Genomic DNA, 24028 nt, shown 5'->3' with positions numbered 1-24028 from the left:
AGGGCTTCATTAAATGTACTCCTCTTGCTTTCTTTACGACTTTTGGATAAAAGGACGGTTAATTTATACACCAGCACCCGTACGTTTTACTATAGTAGCTGCATACAGTATTATAGTAGCCGCATGGCACAGCACCCACATGTTTGAAAAAATGTCACCTTCATCATAACGTTGCTATGGTTAAACCTGTGTAAGAATGGCGAGATGGTCGCTTGAACTTCATTTTTTATACGTAAAATTGAAGTGATACACGTTACAAGGACCTACTGTTGTAGTTTTACTTCTTTTTGGAACTCACAGTTGTAGTTTTCTCAGGCTGGTTAGCAGCTCCTCCATCCGGACCGCTGCTAGTGTAAAGCCACTGACACACTGTTAGCTTAGCCTGTTAGCACCTGCTGCCACCAATAGCTATTCAGACCAAATCAGGCGTTGCTGCGTTCAACCGCAGGGTCAAGCGGAGGTGTGTGGAGTTGTTGGCGTGTTTATTTGTGCTCAACAATGTCACTGCTGTGAAGCAATCAGAAAATAACTTTTCTTTGATCTGGTTCTTTCTCGCAACCGGCGCTCCCTCTCTTCATTCACTCTCTGGCTCGCTCCACTACAACCGCTCTCTCTCTCTTTCTCTCTCTCTTTCAATCTCTCTCTCTCTCCTGGTGCTTTCAGCTGCTCTCTCTCTTTTTCTCTCTTTTTTCTAATGAGTCGGGAGGCCGACAGCAAAGTCAAATCAATTGTAGTCAGTGCTGTGGGTTTATTTGCTGAGAGTAAAAAACAAAACAACAACTATACCAATTGGGATGGGATTTGCCCCAGAACTTTTTCACTCTATTGTTACACAACAGACTTGAAACATTTATATCATTTTCAGCAGCTCAGTTTCAGTAATTCTGTTCTCAAACTAAAAAGCAACCACTTGTTACTGAGCTGCTCATAGGAGGCTGCATCATTGTTGGAGGGAGAAAATATTTCTGTTATCTTACTTAGATAGACTGAAATGAAAAACAAGCCATTTTGAATATGAATGACAGATGGTTTGACTTACATGATACTGTCAATGTGATGGCATCACTCCACTCTGTTGAGGAATACAAGTTCTTTCTACCCTTACAACTGTAGGCTCCACTGTTGGAAACAGAAGCACTGCTAATCTTGTATTCGTTATCTTTCAGAGATATGTCCATGTTGTTTTTTCTCCATTCATATTCCCATCGAGTGTCTGCACCTCCCTGGATCTCACATCTGACAGTGATTGTCTCACCACTGTATATCTGAGGCCAGTTGGGTTGCAGAGTCACAACAGCCTTGTTGGAAACTGTTTAAACCAAAAATACACAGTTAGAATAAAACTAGTAATATAAAATTAAGAGAGAAAAATAAAGAAATATAAAATACAAGGCAACGTCAAAAGCATAAAAAACAGATACAAATCAAGTAGTATGAAAAGACTTTTGCAATCACATGTGTGTCAGATAAACAGGTCTTACTGAGGACAACAGTCCTCCAGAACACCTGAACCTAAACTTTTACAGGATGCATTTATCTCATGTAGTTGCATCTTTGCTGTCTAGGTTACCAAGCAGGCAGATTACTGGACATTTTTAAAAGATTCATTAAATTAAATTGTCAATGAACAAGAATCAGAACCTTCTTATTCAGCAATAAGAATTAAGTTCTTTCAGCATTTCTTTTATTTTTTAGGAGCACATTTCTTTTAATGTTTGTGCTTTCACTTTTGTATGTGTTTTGCAGTTTGTAGCATCTCTGGATTTGCAGCACGTTTTTCTTAATGTTTGTGTTTTCACTCTTCTGTTTGCTTTGTCACTGTACATGTGAACTCTTTTGACACACAGCTGCCAAAGAAACAATTAGTGGCCAAGTGTCCAATTACTTTTGATCTTTTGCTTTCTTGTTATATTGAGAAACTGAGAAAATATTTTTATTATGGTGGCAGCATTACACTGCCATAATATTAAGATATAATATAAGCAAAACTATTTTAGCCTATTGATTTTTGCGACTGGGAAAAGGAGACATGATTTACAATAAAATAATATTTTTCTGGGAGTCCATCTCACAGTTGTTTGAGGTTATGATAAATATTTGCTCAACTGAATTTCATAAAAGTTTAGTGCCTCAAATCATGTCAATAGGTCTGTATGTCATTTACATTTTTGTCATTTAACTACAGCTTATTGAAACAAATACATTTTTTTAAAAAAAATTAAATTGAGGCTTTTTTTAGCTGCTGACAGAAGTCAGACAATTACACAGATCATTATGATGTTACATTCCTCTGAAACACATACGTTGGACAAAACTTAAGATAACTTCATCATACATCCAGTTTAGCTGCAGTTCAGCTGAAGCTCTGCTCGTTTTGACAGAACATCAGGTTCAGTTTAGCAGCTGCATTTTAAACTCCTGCAAGTTCAGGTTTAATTGGACCCTTTCTAAACTGCAGCTAAGCTAATCAGATGCTACGTGACAGAACAAAAAGCCGCAGAGTTTTCAACTTCAGTTTCTTAGAAGCTTTTAAATATTAGTTTGAATTTGTTACATGATGCTAAATGTTCATATACTGTATATCACTGTTGGGCCTCCTGGTATTTATTAGCTGTTGTTTCACATCATAACCTCCTGATGAGGGTTTTAAAGTAGAACTGAATGCCTCTGTCCTTTTTTGGAATAACTCTACCCTTAAAAACTGAGTATTATCGTTACACAATAAAACAGTATAACAACTATACAAATGGGGTGTTGACAAAGTCTCAGGGGAGCAAATATGACAAAAGTGACTTTCACTCTTTGAGGTCTATTCAATACAAAATCAACTAGAGGATCCAACACATGTTCTGTTTTCTCCATCATCACTTAAAGTAAGAACTACTGCTCTATATTCATTCATTCATGTTTGTCTTTTTTCTTATTGATGCCACATTTGTTCTCCCTCACACTTCAGGGACTGTTTACAGACCTTAAAGAATACATGTTGTTTTATTCAAAAACAAATGACTTAACTCACCAGTTTTGTGAATAGTGACTTTGTTGCTGTCCTCTGTGGAGAAGACTGGGTCTCCTCTTCCTCCTCTGCAGTAATAGATGCCTCCTTGATTAACTCTTAAAACTCTGTTTGGTTCAGCATATCTGATGGGCTGATCTGCATAAGGTCTTGAGGTTCGTCCGAACCAGTCATATCTCCAATCAGCAGAGTCGTCCACAGAGCAGGTCAGTGTCACACTGCCGTGTACTGGTATGATGGTTTTGTCTGCTGTCAGTGTGGGTTTGGCTTTATTTGCTGTTCAGTTCAGAGCAAAAAACAAAACAAGTAAGAAGTGAGATATGAGATTTCCCTTAGAAAAACTTTGAACATCAATTAAGTAATTCAGCAAATACCATCATATGGAAGTTGCAAACAGAGCATGTGACGTATGACTCTCAGTCGATCACTGATTTGGTAAACAAAACTATCTAACGAACTAACTAACAAACTAACTAACTACTGTTGATGTTTTATTATTGCACAGTGTTTTGTTTGCTTGTTTTCTTGGGGGGGGGGGGCAACATACAGTACACTGCATGTTGACTCCTCTGAAGTTTTTTCTGTTCTGATACTAAAGAGGAAGGAAGGGGGTCATATTTTCTGTTTCCTTATCTAACTAGATTGAAACAAAATCACATTCTGAATTTGATATGAACATATTTGACTTACATGATATCAATGTGATGGCTTCACTCCACTCTGTCAAAAAAAAATCCTTTCTACCCATACACATGAAGTCTACAGTATGGGATATAGAAGCACTGCTGATTCTGAATTCTTTGTCTTTACGAAATACGGCCACACTATTTTCTCTCCATTCATATTCCCATCGAGTGGCTGCACCTCCCTGGATCTCACATCTGACAGTGATTGTCTCACCACTGTATATCACAGGCCAGTTGGGTTGCAGAGTCACAACAGCCCACCTATTAGAAACTGTTCAAACAGAAAAGTAAAGTAGTATGAAAAGAGCTTTGCAATCACACATGTTTGTCAGATAAACAGGTCTTACTGAGGACAACAGTCCTCCAGAACACCTGAACCTAAACTTTTACAGGATGCATTTATCTCACAGTGCAGAGAGACTTGACTGTTCAACATCAGTCATTTTGGGGAACAGTCTGTAGTTGAGTCTTTGCTGTCTAGGTTACCAAGCAGGCAGATTACTGGACATTTTTAGAAGATTCATTAAATTAAATTGTTGATGAACAAGAATCAGAACCTTCTTATTCATCATTAAGAATTCAAGTTCTTACAGCATTTCTTTTATTTTTTAGGAGCACATTTCCTTTAATGTTTGTGCTTTCACTTTTGTATGTGTTTTGCCGTTTGTAGCATCTCTGGATTTGCAGCACGTTTTTCTTCATGTTTGTGTTTTCACTCTTCTGTTTGCTTTGTCACTGTACATGGGAACTCTTTTGACACACAGCTGCCAAAGAAACAATTAGCAGCCAAGTGTCCAATTACTTTTGAACTTTTGGTTTCTTGTTATATTGAGAAACTGAGCAAATATTTTTATCATGGTGGCAGCATTACACTGCCATAATATGAAGATATAATATAAGCAAAACTATTTTAGCCTATTGATTTTTGCAACTGGGGAAAGGAGACATGATTTACAATAAAATGATATTTTTTCTGGGAGTCCATCTCACAGTTATTTGAGGTTATGGTAAATATTTGCGCAACTGAATTTCATAAAAGTTTAGTGCCTCAAATCATGTCCATAGGTCTGTCTGTCTAGTTTATTGAAACAGCCAAATTAAAAAATTAATAAATTGAGGCTTTTTTTAGCTGCTGACAGAAGTCAGACAATTACACAGATCATTATGATGTTATATTCTGCTGAAACACATAAGTTGGGCAAAACTTAAGATAGGGGTTAGGGTCCCTGGACCCTGTCTAAACTTCAGCTAAGCTAGTCAGATGCTACGTGACAGAGCAAAAAGCCGCAAAGTTTTCAACTTCAGTTTCTTAAAAGCTTTTAAATCACTGTTCAAGGAAGGTTTGTTGTAGAATGTCCAAGTATTTATTTTCCAACAAGTCCTCCAGGAAGGACAGTCTCTTATTTTGATCTACTATTTCTGCATTTTTGTATATTGTCTATCAATGTCTTTTCATTGAGTTGTCGTCACCTTTGTTCCAGGTTTCATCTCCCAATAATCAGTAATTTTCATAATATCAGTTTGAATTTGTTACATGATGCTAAATGTTCATATACTGTATATCACTGTTGGGCCTCCTGGTATTTATTAGCTGTTGTTTCACATCATAACCTCCTGATGAGGGTTTTAAAGTAGAACTGAATGCCTCTGTCCTTTTTTGGAATAACTCTACCCTTAAAAACTGATTATTATTGTTACATAATAAAACAGTATAACAACTATACAAAGGAGGTGTTGACAAAGTCTCAGGGGAGCAAATATGACAAAAGTGACTTTCACTCTTTGATGTCTGTTCAATACAAAATCTACTAGAGGATCCAACACATGTTCTGTTTTCTCCATCATCACTTAAAGTAAGAACTACTGCTCTATATTCATTCATTCATGTTTGTCTTTTTTCTTATTGATGCCACAGTTGTTCTCCCTCACACTTCAGGGACTGTTTACAGATCTTAAAGAATACATGTTGTTTTATTCAAAAACAAATGACTTATGGGGCTGAATGGTGTTTAAAGACCAAGACAAATCCACAAACATTTTAATAGGAGAAATGTGTTCTAACCAGAAATAGATGTTATGGATAAAACTGAGTGGTGTCATGAAAACATCTTCTACTCTTGTTTTGCATCTTTACACAACCTGTAGAGGGTTGTAACGATTTATTTTCGCCATCATCAGAGGAGTAAGAGCTACTAACTTATACTCAGTTTTTCATTAACGTTCTCATTTTTTGCTATTGATACCAAAATGACTCTTTTTACACTACTGATAACATATTTAAATAATTTATGTTGTATTATTCCACAACAAATCACTAAACTCACCAGTTTCCCAAATAGTGACTCCATCGCTGTCCTCTGTGAAGATCTTTGGGTCTCTTCCTCTTCCTCCTCTTCCTCCTCTGCAGTAGTAGATGCCTCCTTGATCAACACTTATAACTCTGTCTTGGTTAACATTTCTTATGGGCTGAACTCCAGAAGAGTCTGAGGTTTGTCCGAACCAGTCATATTTCCAGTCAGCAGAACCCTTCACAAAGCAGGTCAGTGTCACTCTGCCCCATACTGGTATGATGGTTTCATCTGCTGTCAGTGTGGGCTTGGGTTTATTTGCTGTGACCAAAAACAAGCAAACAAATAAACAAACAAAACAGCAACTGGAATGAGATTTGCCCTAGAAAAAGTGTTCTACTCCATTATAAGTTAAGTTATAGACACGTTAAGACAACTACCATCATATGGAAGTTAAGAACAGAGCATGTGATAACTGCTTTGACTGATAAACTGATAAAATTCAAACAGTATGATCAAGTAATAGGATCACAGTACTGTCAACAAATTTAATGATGTGTCTGTTCTCATGCTGAGAAAGGACTCACCACTCGGGGGAGCCACTGGAGTAAAGAATCTTACCTGCCATCACTGACTCTGATCATTTTAAAATATAATCAATAAAATAATCTAAAAGCCACCTCACCAATTTAAAATCTAGACTGAAACAAGCTAAAACCATTTCAACTGAAACATTGAGTTAAATGATATTCAACATCAAGGAAAAGTCCATAAATAATACTGCATTAAGCAGTCATGTGTTTTCCAAATATTTATAAGTAAAACTGAGCAGCATTAGTGAAGAACCCTCAACTCCTTTATTGTGTCTGTAAACAAACTGAAGTGATGTTCCTGTCTGCTCTCAGTGTAATCTTGTGTCTACGTGCTGTTAAGTTTAGAAAAACAATAAAACAAAGAAATTACTGTAATGAACATGTCATCAAGAATGTATTTATATTTTTACAGAACACAAAGGAAACATCTGTCTCAAATTATGTTTAATTCAATGTTCAAATGAATTTAGACTCTCTGTTTGCAAGTTTATGTTCATAATCAAACTCCAACTTGTCTTTCTAAATGCTGCATATGTGTTTTCTTCAGATACTTGTGTGTCTCAAGGGTCATCACAACATCTGGTCTCCCTACATAAACACGCATTTTGAGGAAAATGCTGTTTTACACTTTTGGGCACAAATCAAGTCATTACAGAATTTGTATTGATACATGGAGTAAAATGATACATATATGATAAAATATGAACACAAAAATGAGATGTGATTAAAGGCCCAAAAGCACTAAAAGCGCTAGAAGTGATAATTGTAAAACGTGACTGCCGTGAAATAATCAGAATATAATGTTTTATTTCTCTCATTCAGAAGCTTTTTTCTCACTACCGCTCACTCTCTCTGTCTCTGTCTCCTCCTCCTCCTCCTCCTCCTCCTCCTCTCTCTCTCTCTCTCTCTCTCTCTCTCTCTCTCTCTCTCTCTCTCTCTCTCTCTCTCTCTCTCTCTGGTCGCTTGGTCCTCATTTGATGCTCCAAAATCGAAACAGGTCTGAGTTGAGGCGTCAAGACAGTTTGATGCGCCTAATAACACTTTTGGTGTGTGTTTGGCCATTAAAAATAAATAAGTGTACTTCAAAACGCATCACACGCTTTCAGTGCGTTTGGGCATTAAGAGTAATACAGTGGATGACAAATAAGTGATAAATATTTCAGTATAATATATAAATAAAAATAATTGGTCACCTTCAGAGTGTCCGTAGAAGAGTGTATTCAGCACTAAAATAAAGATTGAAACTTTATCAGACATAATCAAACTGACAGAAAGTCAAAATCACACAAACATAAAACAAAAAAACAAAAAACAAAAACAAATAGAGTTTCAGCAGTGGTAACTATTGTTTGATAAATTAAAACAGATAAGAGAAAATTTCTTTAAAATGAAACATGTAAAATAAAATAGGAAAATCATGAAATTCAAAACCCACATACATAACAATATCTTAAACAATTCACATTTACATTACGCAAAAACAATCATCCAGCAGTAAATTGAACACAGTCCTTCAATCTAAACTGAGCCAAGTCACCAACCAACATCTGGCCTATAAAACAACCCTGTAGTTAAAAACCATAAGCGTGCTCTGTTCAAGCTCTCAGAGAAACTGGTTCAACCAGTGATACTCTGTAATTCTGACTATTCAGGAACATGTTCTTTAATCTGTGACATGCAAACAGAGAAAGTCAGTAATGTACTTACAGAATAATCCCAGCACACAGATCAAAGTGTACCTCATCCTCACATCCAGCACTGACACTCTGTCACTCAGCTGCTCTGAGTCTGATAAATGTTTCTACTTTACTTTAATAATAATGCAACAGAAAGAGAAAGAGAGAAGTTGCATTTCATATAAATATGAGATATGAGTTTAGCCTGCCTGTGTTTCCTTCCCTTTTACACAAAGCTCAGACAATGTCAGTTAGTTTGACCGCAGAAAACTTTGACACGTTTACACTTCCTGGCCACTGTTGCCGCCTGCACTACTTACCTTTGTCGTGGTTGGCTTGACCGTTATTATGGTGGTTAATCTGAGTCTACATCACACATTCAAACAGAAGCCAAATGTCAGAACTCGTTTCTGAACAGCCATGTTACAAACCTCTGGTATTAGGTTATAAAGGCTGCTTTTCTGTTTACTGTCATTTATCTGTTCTCATTCCTGTGTTTATGCATTTAGTTTCCTCTGTTTTTCAGAAATTAAATGCATAAAGGGAGAACAAATGTAGCCCTATTAAAATATGCATGTATAAATAGTTGTTTGTGATAGAGAAATAGATCAATAGAATTTGTTAAAAGAGTATGGTTAAAATTCATATTTCTCATTGTGTTGAAAAAGGTCAAGTCCATGACTAAACATGTTAAGGATGTTAAAAATGCATCTATGTCTTTTATTGTATTTCTTTTGATAAGAAGCTGCTTATTTAATAGAGTGGTATCTTTCTAGAGAGGTGAATATGGTCAAATAGGTTTGTGTGTGTTACTTGGCTGACGTGTGTGTGTACGCAGACACGGGGAGTGAGAGAGAAGGAGGAGAGAGACTGGAGGAGCGGAGAAGAAAGCAGTTTTTCTGATGGATATCCGAAGTTGTGCAGGAAAAAGTAAAGATGTACCTGAGTCTTAGATTGTCAGCTCGATAATCTGTAAGAGGACATGTTTTGGGAGTAACAGATAACTTCTACCCGAAGTCTGCTGCGCTGTAGCCAACTTGAAAGAGGCTGCTCGTTAATGAAGTGAGCGGTGAGATAGCACTGTGAACGGACTGTAGGCTGCTGCTAGCTAACCCAGCTCGACAAAGTAGCTTCGTCTGGATTTATTCCAATCTGGAAACGAGAGACAACAACCAGCATAGCATAGGTTAGCATAGGTAATAATTGGTGTGTGTGATCACTAAAATAATTCAGCGGAAAAGTAAAAGCAAATACTTTTAAGGTGAAAAGGTAAAAAGGGAAAATTTACTGTGTGACTTGTGAAACAAAAGCAGTGAACACTCCTGGTATTTAATTTAATATTATTTTCATTTAATTTTGCCTTAGAATTAAAGGAAGAAATTATTACTTTTAATTTTAAATGGTTTCTGAGTGTGTTTATTATTTCAGAGGTTAAAAGCTATATAGCCTTTATACTCTATACCAACTGATATTAGATTGTGGTATTTTATTGTGTTAAAGGGCTAGCATACTCAATTGTTTGTTACACTATGGTCTCAAAATAAGTTATATTCAAGAGGTAGGCTATAGGATTTTCAAAGTGACCCAAGCTAAAAACATTAAATTAATCAGAGATAATATAACAAAGGAAATTAGGATAAAGAACTCAGGGCTCCATCTACATGATATAGATGGTAGACGGGCTACACAAATCAAAAATGAAATATATTAAAAATAAATTGTTGCACGTTTTGTACCATTGTGTTACACAGTTTACTTAACAACTAGAGCTTGAGTAGAAAAAACAAGTCGCTGCTTATCAGCATGACGAAAACAAACCAACAGTTTCTCTCTACACATAAATATGTGTTGCATTGATAGCAACACGTACTTGAGGTGTGGTTGTCACATTCACACCAGTGCTGATGTGTCAATACACGGAAAAGAAGAGGTGTCTGATACTGTGCATGATGTGCAATCATATTTTTAGACAGTAGAAACTAAAAAAATAGTGAAAATAGTTTGGGAGGTAGTAGAAATTGAGTCAAGTGCAATGCATATGAATATAATATAGCAATTACAAAATGTTTTTTTAACTGACTGTCTTTGAATACAACTAAGACTGGTGGTGACATGAGGAAGTGGACAGTCGATATTTATTTCTCAATCTGAAACATCATACAACAGAAAGTCAGAGGTGTGAGCTTGTGAAAATCTGACATTAAAGTTCTCACTGTGTTTTACATCTTGAACTCTCCCTATCACCTCAGTCTGCCATCTGCTGTCAACCAGGTGTAAAACATGTCATCTGGCTGACAGCGTAAATTTCAATCAGGAGAGACAAGTGAATGCAGCAAAAATAATTGTTTATTATACAGATGATATTGAAGATTAAGTGTTGACCAGAGTTTTTGGTGCTTAGACTCTACAGGGAGCAGCAGCAAGATAAATCCCTCCATGGAGTCCAGACACTGGTGATGGTGGCTGATGACTTCTGCTGAGGCTGATAAGGCCGATGAGGTTGATGGGGAGATGCACTGATGAATCTGCGAAGACTAGGCGGTGATGGGGAGGTGGTGGGGCGTGCAAATCGACAGCATAAAAGCATTAAGGTAGAGAAGGAGAAAACATATTTTAAAAGACAGCCGCATCATGATAGGCTGACAAATAAAGGTGTGTCACCGTGCTATTGGTCAGATGTGATCAGCTGATGTGAACAGCTGACGACACCAACGCCTTAGGGATGGGAATGACAGATGGTTTGGGAAATAATACTAATGACCTGAGCATGCAAAAGATAGTCTTCCTGACTGAACTTTCACTAAGCTTCATTTGGCTTCAACTAAAGACTTTATTTCCTCATTTTCATCGGTCAGTCAAGAGTCTCCCCTGCAGGACTCCTGCTCTGTAGGCATTGAGTGGAGCCTTTGATGGCAGGTTTGATGACAGGTTGAGCACACAGCACACATCAAATAACAAATCATCACATCGAACAATGAATGTGGCAGCAATAAATAATGAAGGCACACATCAAATAATGAAATAGTGACATCTAGTGGTGAAAGCTACACATAGACCTTCAAAAAAAATGGAGTTGTATTAAATTTGTGTGGAGGTTCATTTTTTCATATTTAATGACTATTCTCCCTCTGTATTAATTATTTAATGGGAGACTCTTCATTATTTGACCTTTCTATTAATAACAGTTGACATTAATTTCAACTTGCATTTCTTGTTTGATGTTTAGCTTTTCATTATTAGATATGGATCAGTAGTGCACCACTCTCCTCTCTACTTCCTCAACTCTCTCTGGCGTCTGCTCTCTGATCAGCTCATATTAGGAAAATCATGTGGACTCACACCTTTGGTAGTGTGCAATTAGATGGCAACAATTCTTGAAATCAGGAGGCCCCAGGCAAAAGCTAAATGTTTTTCCAAAGTTTTTATACTTTTTTCCCCCTGTATGTTGCTATAGCTTCAAAATAGTAACCTCTAGTTCACTCAATTACATAAATATATAAAGTATATATTATATAAATATAAAAAGCAATTAAAAACATCACTGACTGTTTACTGCTGAAAAAATGTTTATTGATGACTAAAAAAAATAAGCACATACATCACAGGTAAATTCATTTGTAAATAGACAGGAAAACTTTCATGTATAATAATAGCAAAAGTTACATATTCCTGTAGAGCCCCAGATTAAAAATACAGACCTGGAAATGTGCTTCAAAGCTAAAACCTGTAATGTTTTTAATACATATACACAGTTGTTCACTACAAATTAAAATTAGCACGTATACTTGGAGAAGCTCTTATTACAAAATGTTGACTGTCATCAGTTCACATTTATCCTTTAAAAAATTCCAACTAAGAGATATTATATTTGCATTTCTGTGACCTGTTACTAGTCAATCAGACTTTACTGCGCTGAATATAGTTTAATATGATGAGGTTAGATATAACAATACAATACAGCAGATATTACTTAGCTATAGATTGAGGGAGACAACATGTGAGGTTACAGAATTCAGCTTTCAGTCACTTATTGTAGTATTTTAAAGGACCATTTTACTAATTTTCCTACAGTGTCCTACTCCCTCTCTCTGCTGTCTGATGTTCACCCCATAATGTAAAACAGGGATCTTTGATCAGCTTTGTTTACAGTTGTTCACATTTTGAGATGTTTTTTTTCAATCAAAGAAATATACCTGATGGTTCATCACCCAACAGAAACAAGGGGCATAAATCAATCTGCATAAGAACATAAGAATCTCCAAACTTCCTGGTTCAAAGTTTGTGTTCCCCTTTCAGCTACTGGATGACCAAATTAAGAAGGAAGATTATAAAACAGACATTAACATACATACACTTAAAAAATATATATTAAAAACACTACTGACAGCTTACTGTTCAATAAAAAGCTTTTAAAAATACAAAAAAACTAAATTCATCCAGTTAAAAATAAATAATCTATGAATTCATTCATTAAAGGACAGGAAAACTTGTACAACACGTTTAACAGGATGTTGTCTGATAGCAGATCATCACATATAATCATCAAAGCTGTTTCATCAAAAACTGAAGAAGAGGCTGACTGACTAAAGCTGCACTACTGTACTAACTGTACAAAATACTGAGCACATTTGATATTTAGATAGCAGATGTACACAATTGCACACAAAACTGCAAATAAACTACACAATGATGTAGTTCTTCATGTTGTCATCCATTCCTTTGGTTTTGTTGATACAGATCTCTCTACAGACCTGGAAGGAAACCAAAAGAGAAGATTTGTCTGAAACATTTTCCAGTAATGTCATAATTTACAATGATAATGTACTGAAGGGTTGTCAGGGTTAATGTCTCCACTGATAATAAAAGAATAACAGTATTGTAATGCCCACAGTGCTCAAAGCAGTCACACAGCAGAGTATTATGGCTTTTACAGAATTTAGTAAACATACTGATACTGAATATACATACTGATGTATAAATACTGTTCTTCAGCACTGCAAACACACATAATGTAAAATAAACATACATTCCAACAAAAGATATTCATAAAATTAATAATTATACACACCTACAATTTCGCAAATACAGGACACATGACATACATTACACTGTGTCTAAGACCAACATGTTGGACAGTAACAGTTGCAGGTGAGTGTAGACCTTAATTAATTTGTCTTTCTTCTGTATTATTGTAGCAATAGTGTTTGCAAATGTGTGTGGAGAGTGTGTGCATAATCAGATTTGTAAACCTGTAAAAGAATCTCTAAATTCATACTGAAATGTGTGAATATGTACAGCAATCTGCAACTATGTATTCAGATTTGTAAGTGTATCGACACTTGTGAATATGCAGACAAATCTGTATATGTGAATCTGTAAATATGTATTCAAAAAACTCAGAGTAAATGGCCTTTTATTAATGACTGAAAGTTTTGCTCCAAGAGCTGGAAACAGAAAGTCATCAGATACAACTCAGGTACATCTGTAATTAGTTGTCTTTTTACATGTAACTTTTGATACATTCCTGACTAAAATTTGCAAATGTGAGGGTTTTCTTCATACTTGGCCGAGGCTCGCAGGCTCACACTGGGAGGAACTGAAAAAACAAGGCAGGATGCAATGGAGCCGTAAAAGTCACTGTACTGTTCCCAACTACCATAACAACAAACAACTTTCCACAAATTTCCATCTAGTGAGTGACCAGTAGCTCTTTAGCATCTTTAATGGTGCAAACTGACAACCTGTAATGTTTTAGCCTCGCTAGAAACTGCTAGGACAATATTGTTGCAGTGTTTCCCCTGAGACAATTTCAACGGTAAATAAACTGCAATGTTATAAATAAAATATTCTGTTTGTGGTTAACATCATTGCAATGGATTTTATTCTGTATTTTATTGCTGGGGCTTTGCTAGAATCTACCCTGCTGCTGTAAACAAATGTAGTTCATATGATGTAACATTAGAGTCTGCAGGAAACAAACATGTTATTTTCAACAAACTATACTTGTCTTGTTAGTGACAGCAGCCTTTAATGTTTAACTATATTTTCAGTGAGTAACCTGCACCAGACTAATCCTCACTGACTGCATGCTGTGACAGTCACAGTCAGCGGACACATGAGGTGATTGATATTAGGAAAAATGTTAATGCTAGTTAGTGGTTTTGCATGAGTGATGACCATCAATCTGTTGACAAGAAACCTGCAGAATGTTTGTCTGCAAGTTAATATTGCAAATAATTCAATATTGGTTGGCACACTGTGTTACAGACAAAAATTGTGACACATTTGCAGATCTCAGGCATGACAGGAGTCTAGCAAAAGTCACATGTATAAAGAAAACCAAAGGAGAGGTGTACCTGAGGTGTAACTTCCCAACTCTTGGAGCAAAATACTTAAAATACATTTTTCTCACAGATTTTACACATTCACAACTCTGTGTATGCTAGGGCTGGGTGATATGGACAAAAAAATCGTTATTTTTTTCAATCTCTGGGTCGTTTCATTATTTTACTTGATTTTTGTTTGCCTTCATAATGCAGACTTAAAACATTTATTTATTTAAGACAGTTGAGCAAGAACATTAAGAAACCTGCAACACCTGCAAGGCTGTTATAATCATTATGCATAAAATGCATGTGATCCCACACAGCTATTTACTGTGAGCACCAGATGCTTCAACTAAGTAGATCATAGGCATCTAGTTTAATAATCAGTTTCAGCACAGATAGAGCAGAAAAATCAGCTCACTAGTTGCTGCTGTTTGTGTTTCTTTACAAGACATCAGCCTGATATTTGCAGACTGCTGCTAGCTAGCATTAGCTACCTGGAGAGTAAACTGTACAGTGTAGAATCTGGATACTGTTCCTTCAACTTCAGGTGTTTCAACTCTCATAACCAGAGATGAGACCTCATCAACTAACACAAACCAAGAGCACAGATCAGTGTGCAGAGTCATTTTCAGTCTGTTCTTCTCGTAGATGTGACTGTTAAATTCACTGCGAGATAGCCAGAGACAGCTGTGGCAGGTGTGCATGTAATCTAATTAATAATGTCACAGTTTACGAGACTGTTGTGACTCAAAACAGCTAATGTAGCTGCCATCTACTTTTTGACTAAAATAACCTTTTCGTGAATTTTGTAATGACTCAATTTTACGATTTAGACATTTTACACATTGACCAAAAACAAGAATTTAAATGAATAAAATCGATTTGAGATATCGTCCAGCCTTAGTGTATACATTCACAAATCTTGATACTCTTGCAAATCTGAATACACATTTTCAGTTTCCTGTACACATTCACAAATATCAGCATTTAGAAATTCTTTTACACATTCTGAGAGAAGAGAGTTTTATTCCATCCTGATAAAGCCTGAATCTGTGAAAATGATATTTGTTGTTACATGGTTTTATTTTGTAAATTGTTTTCTCTTAAATTATGTAATATTGCATTTCAGACTGCTCCATGTTAAGGTGTATACTGTACCATTTTCAGTGTCTTTAGAGCCTTTGATTGATTCATAGACAGAAGCATCACCTGTGAGCAAAAAGTGAAAATCAAGCTGAGATCAAGTGAACTATTTAAATTGCATGATACCAAATAAGATTAAATATCACCTTTTTAACAAAAATCCTCAGGTTTTTTTTCTTTATTTATTCGATTTTAAAATAGTGTGGATAAGTGCAAATACAGGGAATCTTAAATGTTTTAGAACCTTTACTGTCTTTGTAGACTGTAATAGAAATGTTGAGATTTGTTACAGTAAACAAAAAATGACAAAATTAATCAGGATTAGTTTGAAGACTGACCATGGAGAAGAGAGGAGTATACGTTATGTTGAGTTTCATTCAGGTTGACCATGTGATTTGCAGCAGAGTCCTGATTGGTGCTGTCAGACTGGATCGGCCTAAAACATTTAGCAAATACAATGAATTTAATAAGACACATTGAAGGTACTGCTGTTATGTTCAAAATGAGAGAAGAGAGTTTTGTTCCAACCTGATAAAGTGTGAATCTGTGAAAAGGAAATTTAATGTTACATTGTTTTGTAAATTGTTTTCCCTTACATTATGTAATATTGCATTTCAGACTGCTCCATGTTAAGGTGTATACTGTACCATTTTCAGGGTCTTCATAGTCTTTGATTGATTCATAGACAGAAGCATCACCTGTGAGCAAAAAATGAAAATCAAGCCGAGATCAAATGAATCATTTTAATTGCATGATATCAATGAAATATCACCTTTTTAACAATAGTCTTAAGGTTTTCTTAAAAATGTGATTTTAACAGTGTGGATAAATGCAACAACAAGAATCTGTAAAGGTTTTAGAAGCTTTAATTTCTTTGTAGACTGTAATATTTAATACGTTACAACCAAGATTATAAAGCCTTAAAGCCATAATGGCAATAATATTTCTGGACTTTAGACATAAGTCTTGTAGTTTTGGTTAAATTACAATATAAAACCATGTTCTAGTCTGATCTTTTGTGCATGTGGTAGAACAACAGGTTATGTGACAAATCTTTGAGACTGTTCTACAAACTGACCCACTGCTTTATTTACTGAGATCAACAACAACTTCCTGTCTAATGGATTGTGGCTTTTTGTTAATATCCATTAAAAATCAGATGGCTAGAGTCTAGAAAAAGAGTAATAGAAATGTTAGAGTTAGAGTTAACAAAAAATGATAATGTCACAGTTTACGACTCAAGTGACTCAAAACAGCTAATGTAGCTGCCATCTACTTTTTGACTAAAAATAACCTTTTCGTGCATTTTGTAATAACTCAATTTTACGATTTAGACATTTTACACATTGACCAAAAACAAGAATTTAAATGAATAAAATCAATTTGAGATATCGTCCAGCCCTAGTGTATACATTCACAAATCTTGATACTCTTGCAAATCTGAATACACATTTTCAGTTTCCTGTACACATTCACAAATATCAGCATTTAGAAATTCTTTTACACATTCTGAGAGAAGAGAGTTTTATTCCAACCTGATAAAGCCTGAATCTGTGAAAAGGATATTTGTTGTAACATTGTTTTGTTTTGTAAATTGTTTTCTCTTAAATTATGTAATATTGCATTTCAGACTGCTCCATGTTAAGGTGTATACTGTACCATTTTCAGTGTCCTCAGAGCCTTTGATTGATTCATAGACAGGAGCATCACCTGTGAGCATAAAGTGAAAATCAAGCTGAGATCAAGTGAACTATTTCAATTGCATGATACCAAATAAGATCAAATATCACCTTTTTAACAAAAATCCTCAGGTTTTTCTGATTTATTTATTCGATTTTAAAATATTGTGTATAAAGTCAAATACAGGGAATCTTAAATGTTTTAGAGCCTTTACTGTCTTTATAGAATGTAATAGATATGTTGAGGTTAAAGTTAAGAAAAAATGACAAAAACAATCAGGATTAGTTTGAAGACTGACCATGGAGAGGAGAGGAGTATACGTTATGTTGAGTTTCATTAAGGTTGACCATGTGATTTATGGTGGGGTCCTGATTGGTGCTGTCAGACTGGATCGGCCTAAAACATTTAGCAAATACAATGAATTTAATAAGACGCATTGAAGGTACTGCTGTTATCTTCAAAATGAGAGAAGAGACTTTTGTACCAACCTGATAAAGCGTGAATCTGTGAAAAAGATATTTATTGTTATGTGGTTTTATTTTATAAATATTTTTCTGCTATTTCACATTATGACATCAAAATACATCTTTGTATTTGAATAATTAAAAACATAAGACATTTAACATCAGAGGGAAAAAGTCTCACCTTTGGATCGTCTGTAGCGATACAACAGGAGCAGGAGAATAATAAGAATACTTCCACAAACCAGCCCAACAATTAATGGTATAAGAGATGAAGAGCTGTCAGGCCTGGACACTGCTGTAATAGATAATAAAACAATTTTCATCATTCATTTACATTTGTATTTTTATAGATATCAGATTTTGTAATGTTATGTTTAATTATTGAATGGCCCTTATGTAAAGTAGAAAACAAGTTAATTCAATATGTGAAATCAGCTGAAACTAAACCTGTAAATTTCTAGTTCAGTATTTGACCACATTTCTTTCTAGGACAGCAACACAGTTTAGAAGAAAGTAAATGCATGAATTGTTTTAATCCTACTCACCCTTAACTGACATCCAACTCTGTACTGATTCGTTTCCTGAGTTTTTACACTTGTAGAAGCCTTTGTCTGACTTTGACACTGCAGAGATATTCAGCTCCCCTCTGGTATCATTTTGGATAAGTTTGTCATTTTGATAGAAAAACACGTTGGAAAGTAATTCTCCTGTCTTCAGTTTGCAGCCAAGAGTAACAGAATCTCCCTCAGTCACAGGATGCACAGGGCTCACCAGGATAATATCTGCATCTGTAAAACAGTCAAAGAATATGAAGTTTCAGTCAGAGACCAGCTGCTGACCCTTAGAACAAGGTGACATAAAACCATGAGAATAGATCACACATATGCCTTTATTTTTCTCCAACTAATTTATCTCACAGAGTCAGTGTAGCTGAGCAAAAATCCACCATTTCAGCTTTATTACATACATGTCTTGTAACTGTTAATATACTAGCTATGGCTAGTATATTAACAGGTACACATGAAAGAAACGGTGGATGGCTATTTGCACAAAAACACCTCTGACTAAATCAGCATGGTAATTTATCATCAAGATTAAAGAAAGGTCTTGCTGCACACCAAAAAAGCTGTGGACCAAACATCTTGGATTTGTAAAATATTAATTTCCAGTTGTTTAAATAAATATGAAGAAGTTTTAATTTGGTCCACAGATGAGTTTTTGGTGTGAAGCAAGTTCTTTTATAATTTATTTATTCTTTTGCATTACCTGTGTTTGACAAGAACATTAATTTATGTTATTAATTATAATGTTGTGCAGAGGACGTCTGAATTTCTAATTAATTGGACGATATTTCTTTATAATAATCTTGTTGAATAATAATTCAATGAGATTTTAGTTCTTTGTTAAAGAAACAATAATATAACATCATTATCAAAAGTTTAGGCATGTAACTTGTTTGTCTACACAGGAAGTGTAGTTAGTGACACCATGTTGAAAATAATTTAAATACAAGATGAAAATGAAATAAAATGTAATGTAAACATACTCTGTATAGTGATATTGACTGCATTGCTGAACTCTCCTGATCCAGACTCACACCAGTACACTGCATCACTCTGCTGTGAACTGTTGATGTTGCATGTGGATCCAGTCATTGACCTCCAGTTAGAACAGTATGACCAGTAGTGGTCCTCAGGAAACCTCCTCACTCTCCACTCAGTAAAGTTTCCTTCACAGCTCACTGAGACAGAGTCATAGATGAAGTGCTGCGCTCTGTCAGGACTCACTTTGAGAGTCACTGCTGAATGAACATCTGAAAAACAACATGTAATGAGGAGCAAACCAAGTACAGAGATATTAAAATTAAAAAAGATCACAATGCAAAAAATCCTCTTTTTTGTACTTTTAATACTATTTATTGTTGAGAAGAAAAACATCTCAATAACATACTCTGTGCAAAAGGTTCAGTGTTTTGGTGAACTGTGAGTGTTAAGAACATACAGAGCATATGGACTGACAGTGGAGACGTGAAGTGTGCTGCAGAGTGGTTTGAGCTGTTTTATGGATGTTTTGATTATTTTTCTATCTTGAAAACTTGCTACCAAGATAACTACAGCAACTGTTCACTGTGAAGCTGTAAACAACCTACGTTTACCTGCCACCTTTCAAACATACAGAGGATGTGTTTTTCATACTAAATGATGCTTCATTGTCTCTATATAAAGTACTAGTCAAAAGTTTGGACACACCTTCCCTTGAATGAGAAAGTGTGTCTAAACTTTTGACTGGTACTGTATAGTCAGTGTTTTTCTCTCATCTGTCTGAGTTTTCTCAGGTTTCCAGCTGTTTCTGTACTTTGTCCATTTCCTGCTTTGTTGCCTGCTGACTTTTCTGGTTTTTCATTACCAGATTTTGACTGTTTTGTATGTCTATATGTTGCCTGACCACTAGATAAAGTCTCATTTAAACACACCTGTCCAGCCTGCTGTGTCAGTAAAAGTAATGAGTATTGGTTGTAAGATGAGCTCAGGTATCCAAAGTAAAAGTATTCATTGCAAAGAGGAGAAGAGTTTGATTTCGATGACAAGTAAAATCATAATATCACAGTTTTTTGGTGCTGTAATGCTTTCAGATCAATTGAAGATGTAAAGAAGGAAATCCAGCCCAGTCCAGTATGTAGAATAATTCAACATCAACATTGTGTTTGGTGAATGTGTTGAAAAACTGAAATCTTGACTTGATGGAGAAAGGTCATAGGTTCAACACAATCAATACCCAGATAATGACATCACAACTGCTTCTTGACAGAAGGAGACAAAAACAAACAAGCAAACTCACCTCCAGACCAAACAAACGCAGGTTTGCTGTAATCAGTGTAAAACACTGGGTCTCCTCTTCCAGCTCTACACATATATCCTGCTGTGTGTGTCGACCCATGAATGATGTAGGAATCCTGTTCAGTCCCATTGGTGCTACCAGGTAGCAGCTCATAGCTGTAGGAGTTGTTTGATGGTTTGGGAACAGTCTCATACCAGTAGAACCTCCATCCTGCAGATGGATGTTCAACCTCACAGCTCAGAGTTACTGAGTCTCCAGGACTCAGCCATGATGGAGACACAGTGAGGACAGACTCTGGTGCATCTGTTGGAAAGTGATTTTCTCAGAATGAAAACATGTTATGATGTAGACTTTAGTCTCTAGACATATAAATAAATCTTATCTAATACAGTTATCATTTTATCTATCATAGAAATACATTTTATCTTAATATATTTTATATCCAAAGAGGCAACATAAACTTAATGATATACTATCTAAATATATTCCATCAAAAATGTATTTTATTATAATGTTAATATTTTCAGTGTTAATTAAATATGATCAGACTTACTGTCAGATACTGTCAATTTGATGTAATCACTCCACTCTGTTGAAGTACGTTGTGCATTTTTCATTCTGCCTTTACACCTGTAGTTTCCACTGTGGTGTGAGTAAGCCTTGCTAATCTTGTATTCATTTTGATTTGGAGGTATGTATATGCGGGGTGTTTCCCATTCATACTCCCACTCTGTGTCTCCGTCGTGGATCTCACATCTCAGCATCATCGCCTCTCCTCTGTATATCTCAGTCCAGTTGGGTTGCAGAGTCACAACAGCCTTATTTGAGACTGTTAATGGTTAAGAATTACCAATGAGGATACAAGAATGACAAAAGTTAAAATCAATAACAGTCATAATGTTTTTTAACCTAAATCTTAATCAATAATCATGAATACACAATAGAGTTTTTTCTACATTGTGTGCTATAATCTCATTGTCAAACTCACCAATTGTGTTGATCATGATTGAAACACTGTACTCTGTGTAGTAAACTGGGTCTCCTCTTCCTCCTCTGCACCAGTAGAGTCCTCCCTGTGAGACACTGATTTGTCCAGTTGATTGGAAAACAGCATCTTGTGTGTTCAGGGGTTCAGAGGTTTTCTTGCCTTTGTACCAGTAGTATTTCCAACCAGATGATGATGGGTCCACAGAGCAGGTCAGGGTCACACTGCCCCCTACTGGAATGTCTGTGTTGTCAGCACTCAGTTTAGCCTTTGGTCTATTTGCTGTTCAGTTTAGAACAAAGACATTAAAAGGTAATTATTGTCCCTGTGATTTAGTCCAATTTAAATAACTTGGTGAAAATGAGAACATAATGTATTTAACGTAATCTTGATGGGAGTCACAAGCACACAGAAAATATTGATTTAATCACTTTGATCTGCACCATGAGTCATTGTTTTATATTTTCTTAAATCTGTTAACAATGAATCAATTAAGTATATTTCAAATGCTACAGGACACTGAATGATGGCTTGTCTTCAAAAACAAACACAATTATTTACTGATCAATCCTGAGAAGTTGACTAATTCTTGAGGAAAGAAATGTTTTGAATTATTCAGACACTGATAGGTGGAAACTCAAAAACATGATATTCTCACAATTGATGAAACACAGTCCAGCTCACATGACACTGTCAACCTGATGGGATCACTTCTTTCTGTTGAGGACTAAAGGTCTATTTTGTGTTCACCCTTACAGCAGTACTTTTCTACTGTAAAAAGTAGCTCTGAACCTCCAGTATTCACTGCTTTAGAGGTTTTTCTTTGGTTGTTTTCCATTCATACTCCCACTCAGTGTCTCCACTATCCTCTATCTCACATCTTAGAGTGATTGACTCACCACTGAATATCTGAGGCCAGTTGGTTTGCTGTGTTACAACAGTCTTGTTAGAAACTGTACCCACCAAATATACACAGTTTGGATAAAAACAGAAATATATACTGGTATGACTGTCCTTTCTGCTGTTACTGTGGCCTTGAGATTACTTGCTGTTCACATTAGAACAAAAAACAAAACAAGTAAATGGTTGGAATGAGATTTGCCCAAATAAAATGTTTTTCACTTCAGCACAAGAACTACAGGGAAATCATTCCTGAAATTTCCCTTAGAAAAGACTTGATCATCAATCAAATCATTTAGCTAATACCATCATATGGAAGAAACAAACACAGCATGTGACATATGACTCTCCTTGGCCGATGACAGGAGTTACTCCAGAACTAACTAACGAGGTACAGTTGATGTTTAATTAGTGCACTATTTTTGTTTGCTTTCTAAATTTCAAGAGCGTGGTATATCAATTTGAGAGCATGATTTATTGATTTCACTTTCAAATTTTGTAATATTGTCCCTCAAAACCCTGCCCTCGCACTCAAATAGCCTCTGCTTGCACCTAGATTTGCTCTGTTTCTCTGCTCAAACTGTGTGCTTGCACTCAAATATAATGTTCCTTGTACAGTTTTCCCGCGCTGCAGCTTCAGCTCTTCTCCTCACACTCAGGCTGCTCTTAACAGCCCTGTCAAAATCCCCCAACCAGTAACCCAGGTGTAGTGTTGATCAATGAAATGATCCCTGCCTTCTCGCGGGGATGTTCACTTTACTTCTTAGAGTATCCCGTACAGGCAGGTACTCCTTAACTGGGTTCATCCACTCCCGCCCTCCAAGGCTTTATTAAATGTACTTCCCTTGCTTTCTTTACAACTTTTTCCTGTAGTAACTGCATACAGTATTATAGTAGCCGCATGGCACAGCGCCCACATGTTTGAAAAAAATGACACCTTCATCATAACGTTGCTATGGTTAAACCTGTGTAAGAATGGCGAGATGGTCGCTTGAACTTCATTTTTTATATCTAAAATTGAAGTTTTACGCGTTACAAGGACCTACTGTTGTAGTTTTACTTCTTTTTGGAACCCACAGTTGCAGTTTTCTCAGGCTGGTTAGCAGCTCCTCCATCCGGACCGCTGCTAGTGTAAAGCCACTGACACACTGTTAGCTTAGCCTGTTAGCACCTGCTGCCACCAATAGCCTATTCAGACCAAATCAGGCGTTGCTGCGTTCAGCCGCAGTGTCAAGCGGAGGTGTGTGGAGTTGTTGGCGTGTTTATTTGTGCTCAACAATGTCACTGCTGTGAAACAATCAGAAAATAACTTTTCTTTGATCTGATTCACCGGCTTTCTCGCTACCGGCGCTCCCTCTCTTCATTCACTCTCTGGCTCGCTCAACCACAGCCTCTCTCTCTCTCTCTCTCTCTCTCTCTCTCTCTCTCTC

General features: G+C 36.1%; 1 protein-coding gene and 1 long non-coding RNA gene across 2 annotated transcripts in view; both read right to left on the bottom strand.

The window, feature by feature from the left end:
- Positions 1 to 24028, bottom strand: part of LOC121890086 — a 364377-nt gene that overhangs the window by 199468 nt on the left and 140881 nt on the right. The window contains exons 12-22 of the mRNA XM_042402354.1: positions 21702 to 21980; positions 21267 to 21542; positions 20714 to 21016; positions 19422 to 19688; positions 18421 to 18663; positions 18057 to 18170; positions 17900 to 17915; positions 17710 to 17807; positions 17391 to 17441; positions 16379 to 16429; positions 16260 to 16275 (exon numbers count right to left, since the gene is read on the bottom strand). Coding sequence (XP_042258288.1) covers positions 16260 to 16275; positions 16379 to 16429; positions 17391 to 17441; positions 17710 to 17807; positions 17900 to 17915; positions 18057 to 18170; positions 18421 to 18663; positions 19422 to 19688; positions 20714 to 21016; positions 21267 to 21542; positions 21702 to 21980 — 1714 coding nt within the window. The remainder of the gene's footprint in view (positions 1 to 16259; positions 16276 to 16378; positions 16430 to 17390; positions 17442 to 17709; positions 17808 to 17899; positions 17916 to 18056; positions 18171 to 18420; positions 18664 to 19421; positions 19689 to 20713; positions 21017 to 21266; positions 21543 to 21701; positions 21981 to 24028) is intronic.
- On the bottom strand, positions 6234 to 8399 carry LOC121890101. The gene is made up of 3 exons (XR_006093687.1): positions 8291 to 8399; positions 7777 to 7809; positions 6234 to 6311 (listed from the first exon to the last, which is right to left on the bottom strand). It is a non-coding gene; the product is annotated as an uncharacterized LOC121890101 (long non-coding RNA).

The sequence above is a fragment of the Thunnus maccoyii genome, chromosome 22 (genome assembly GCF_910596095.1).
Source record: "Thunnus maccoyii chromosome 22, fThuMac1.1, whole genome shotgun sequence".
Taxonomy (NCBI): Eukaryota; Metazoa; Chordata; class Actinopteri; order Scombriformes; family Scombridae; genus Thunnus; species Thunnus maccoyii.
The sequence above is the reverse complement of the archived record's forward strand: the minus strand, read 5'-3'. Positions and strand labels throughout refer to the sequence as shown.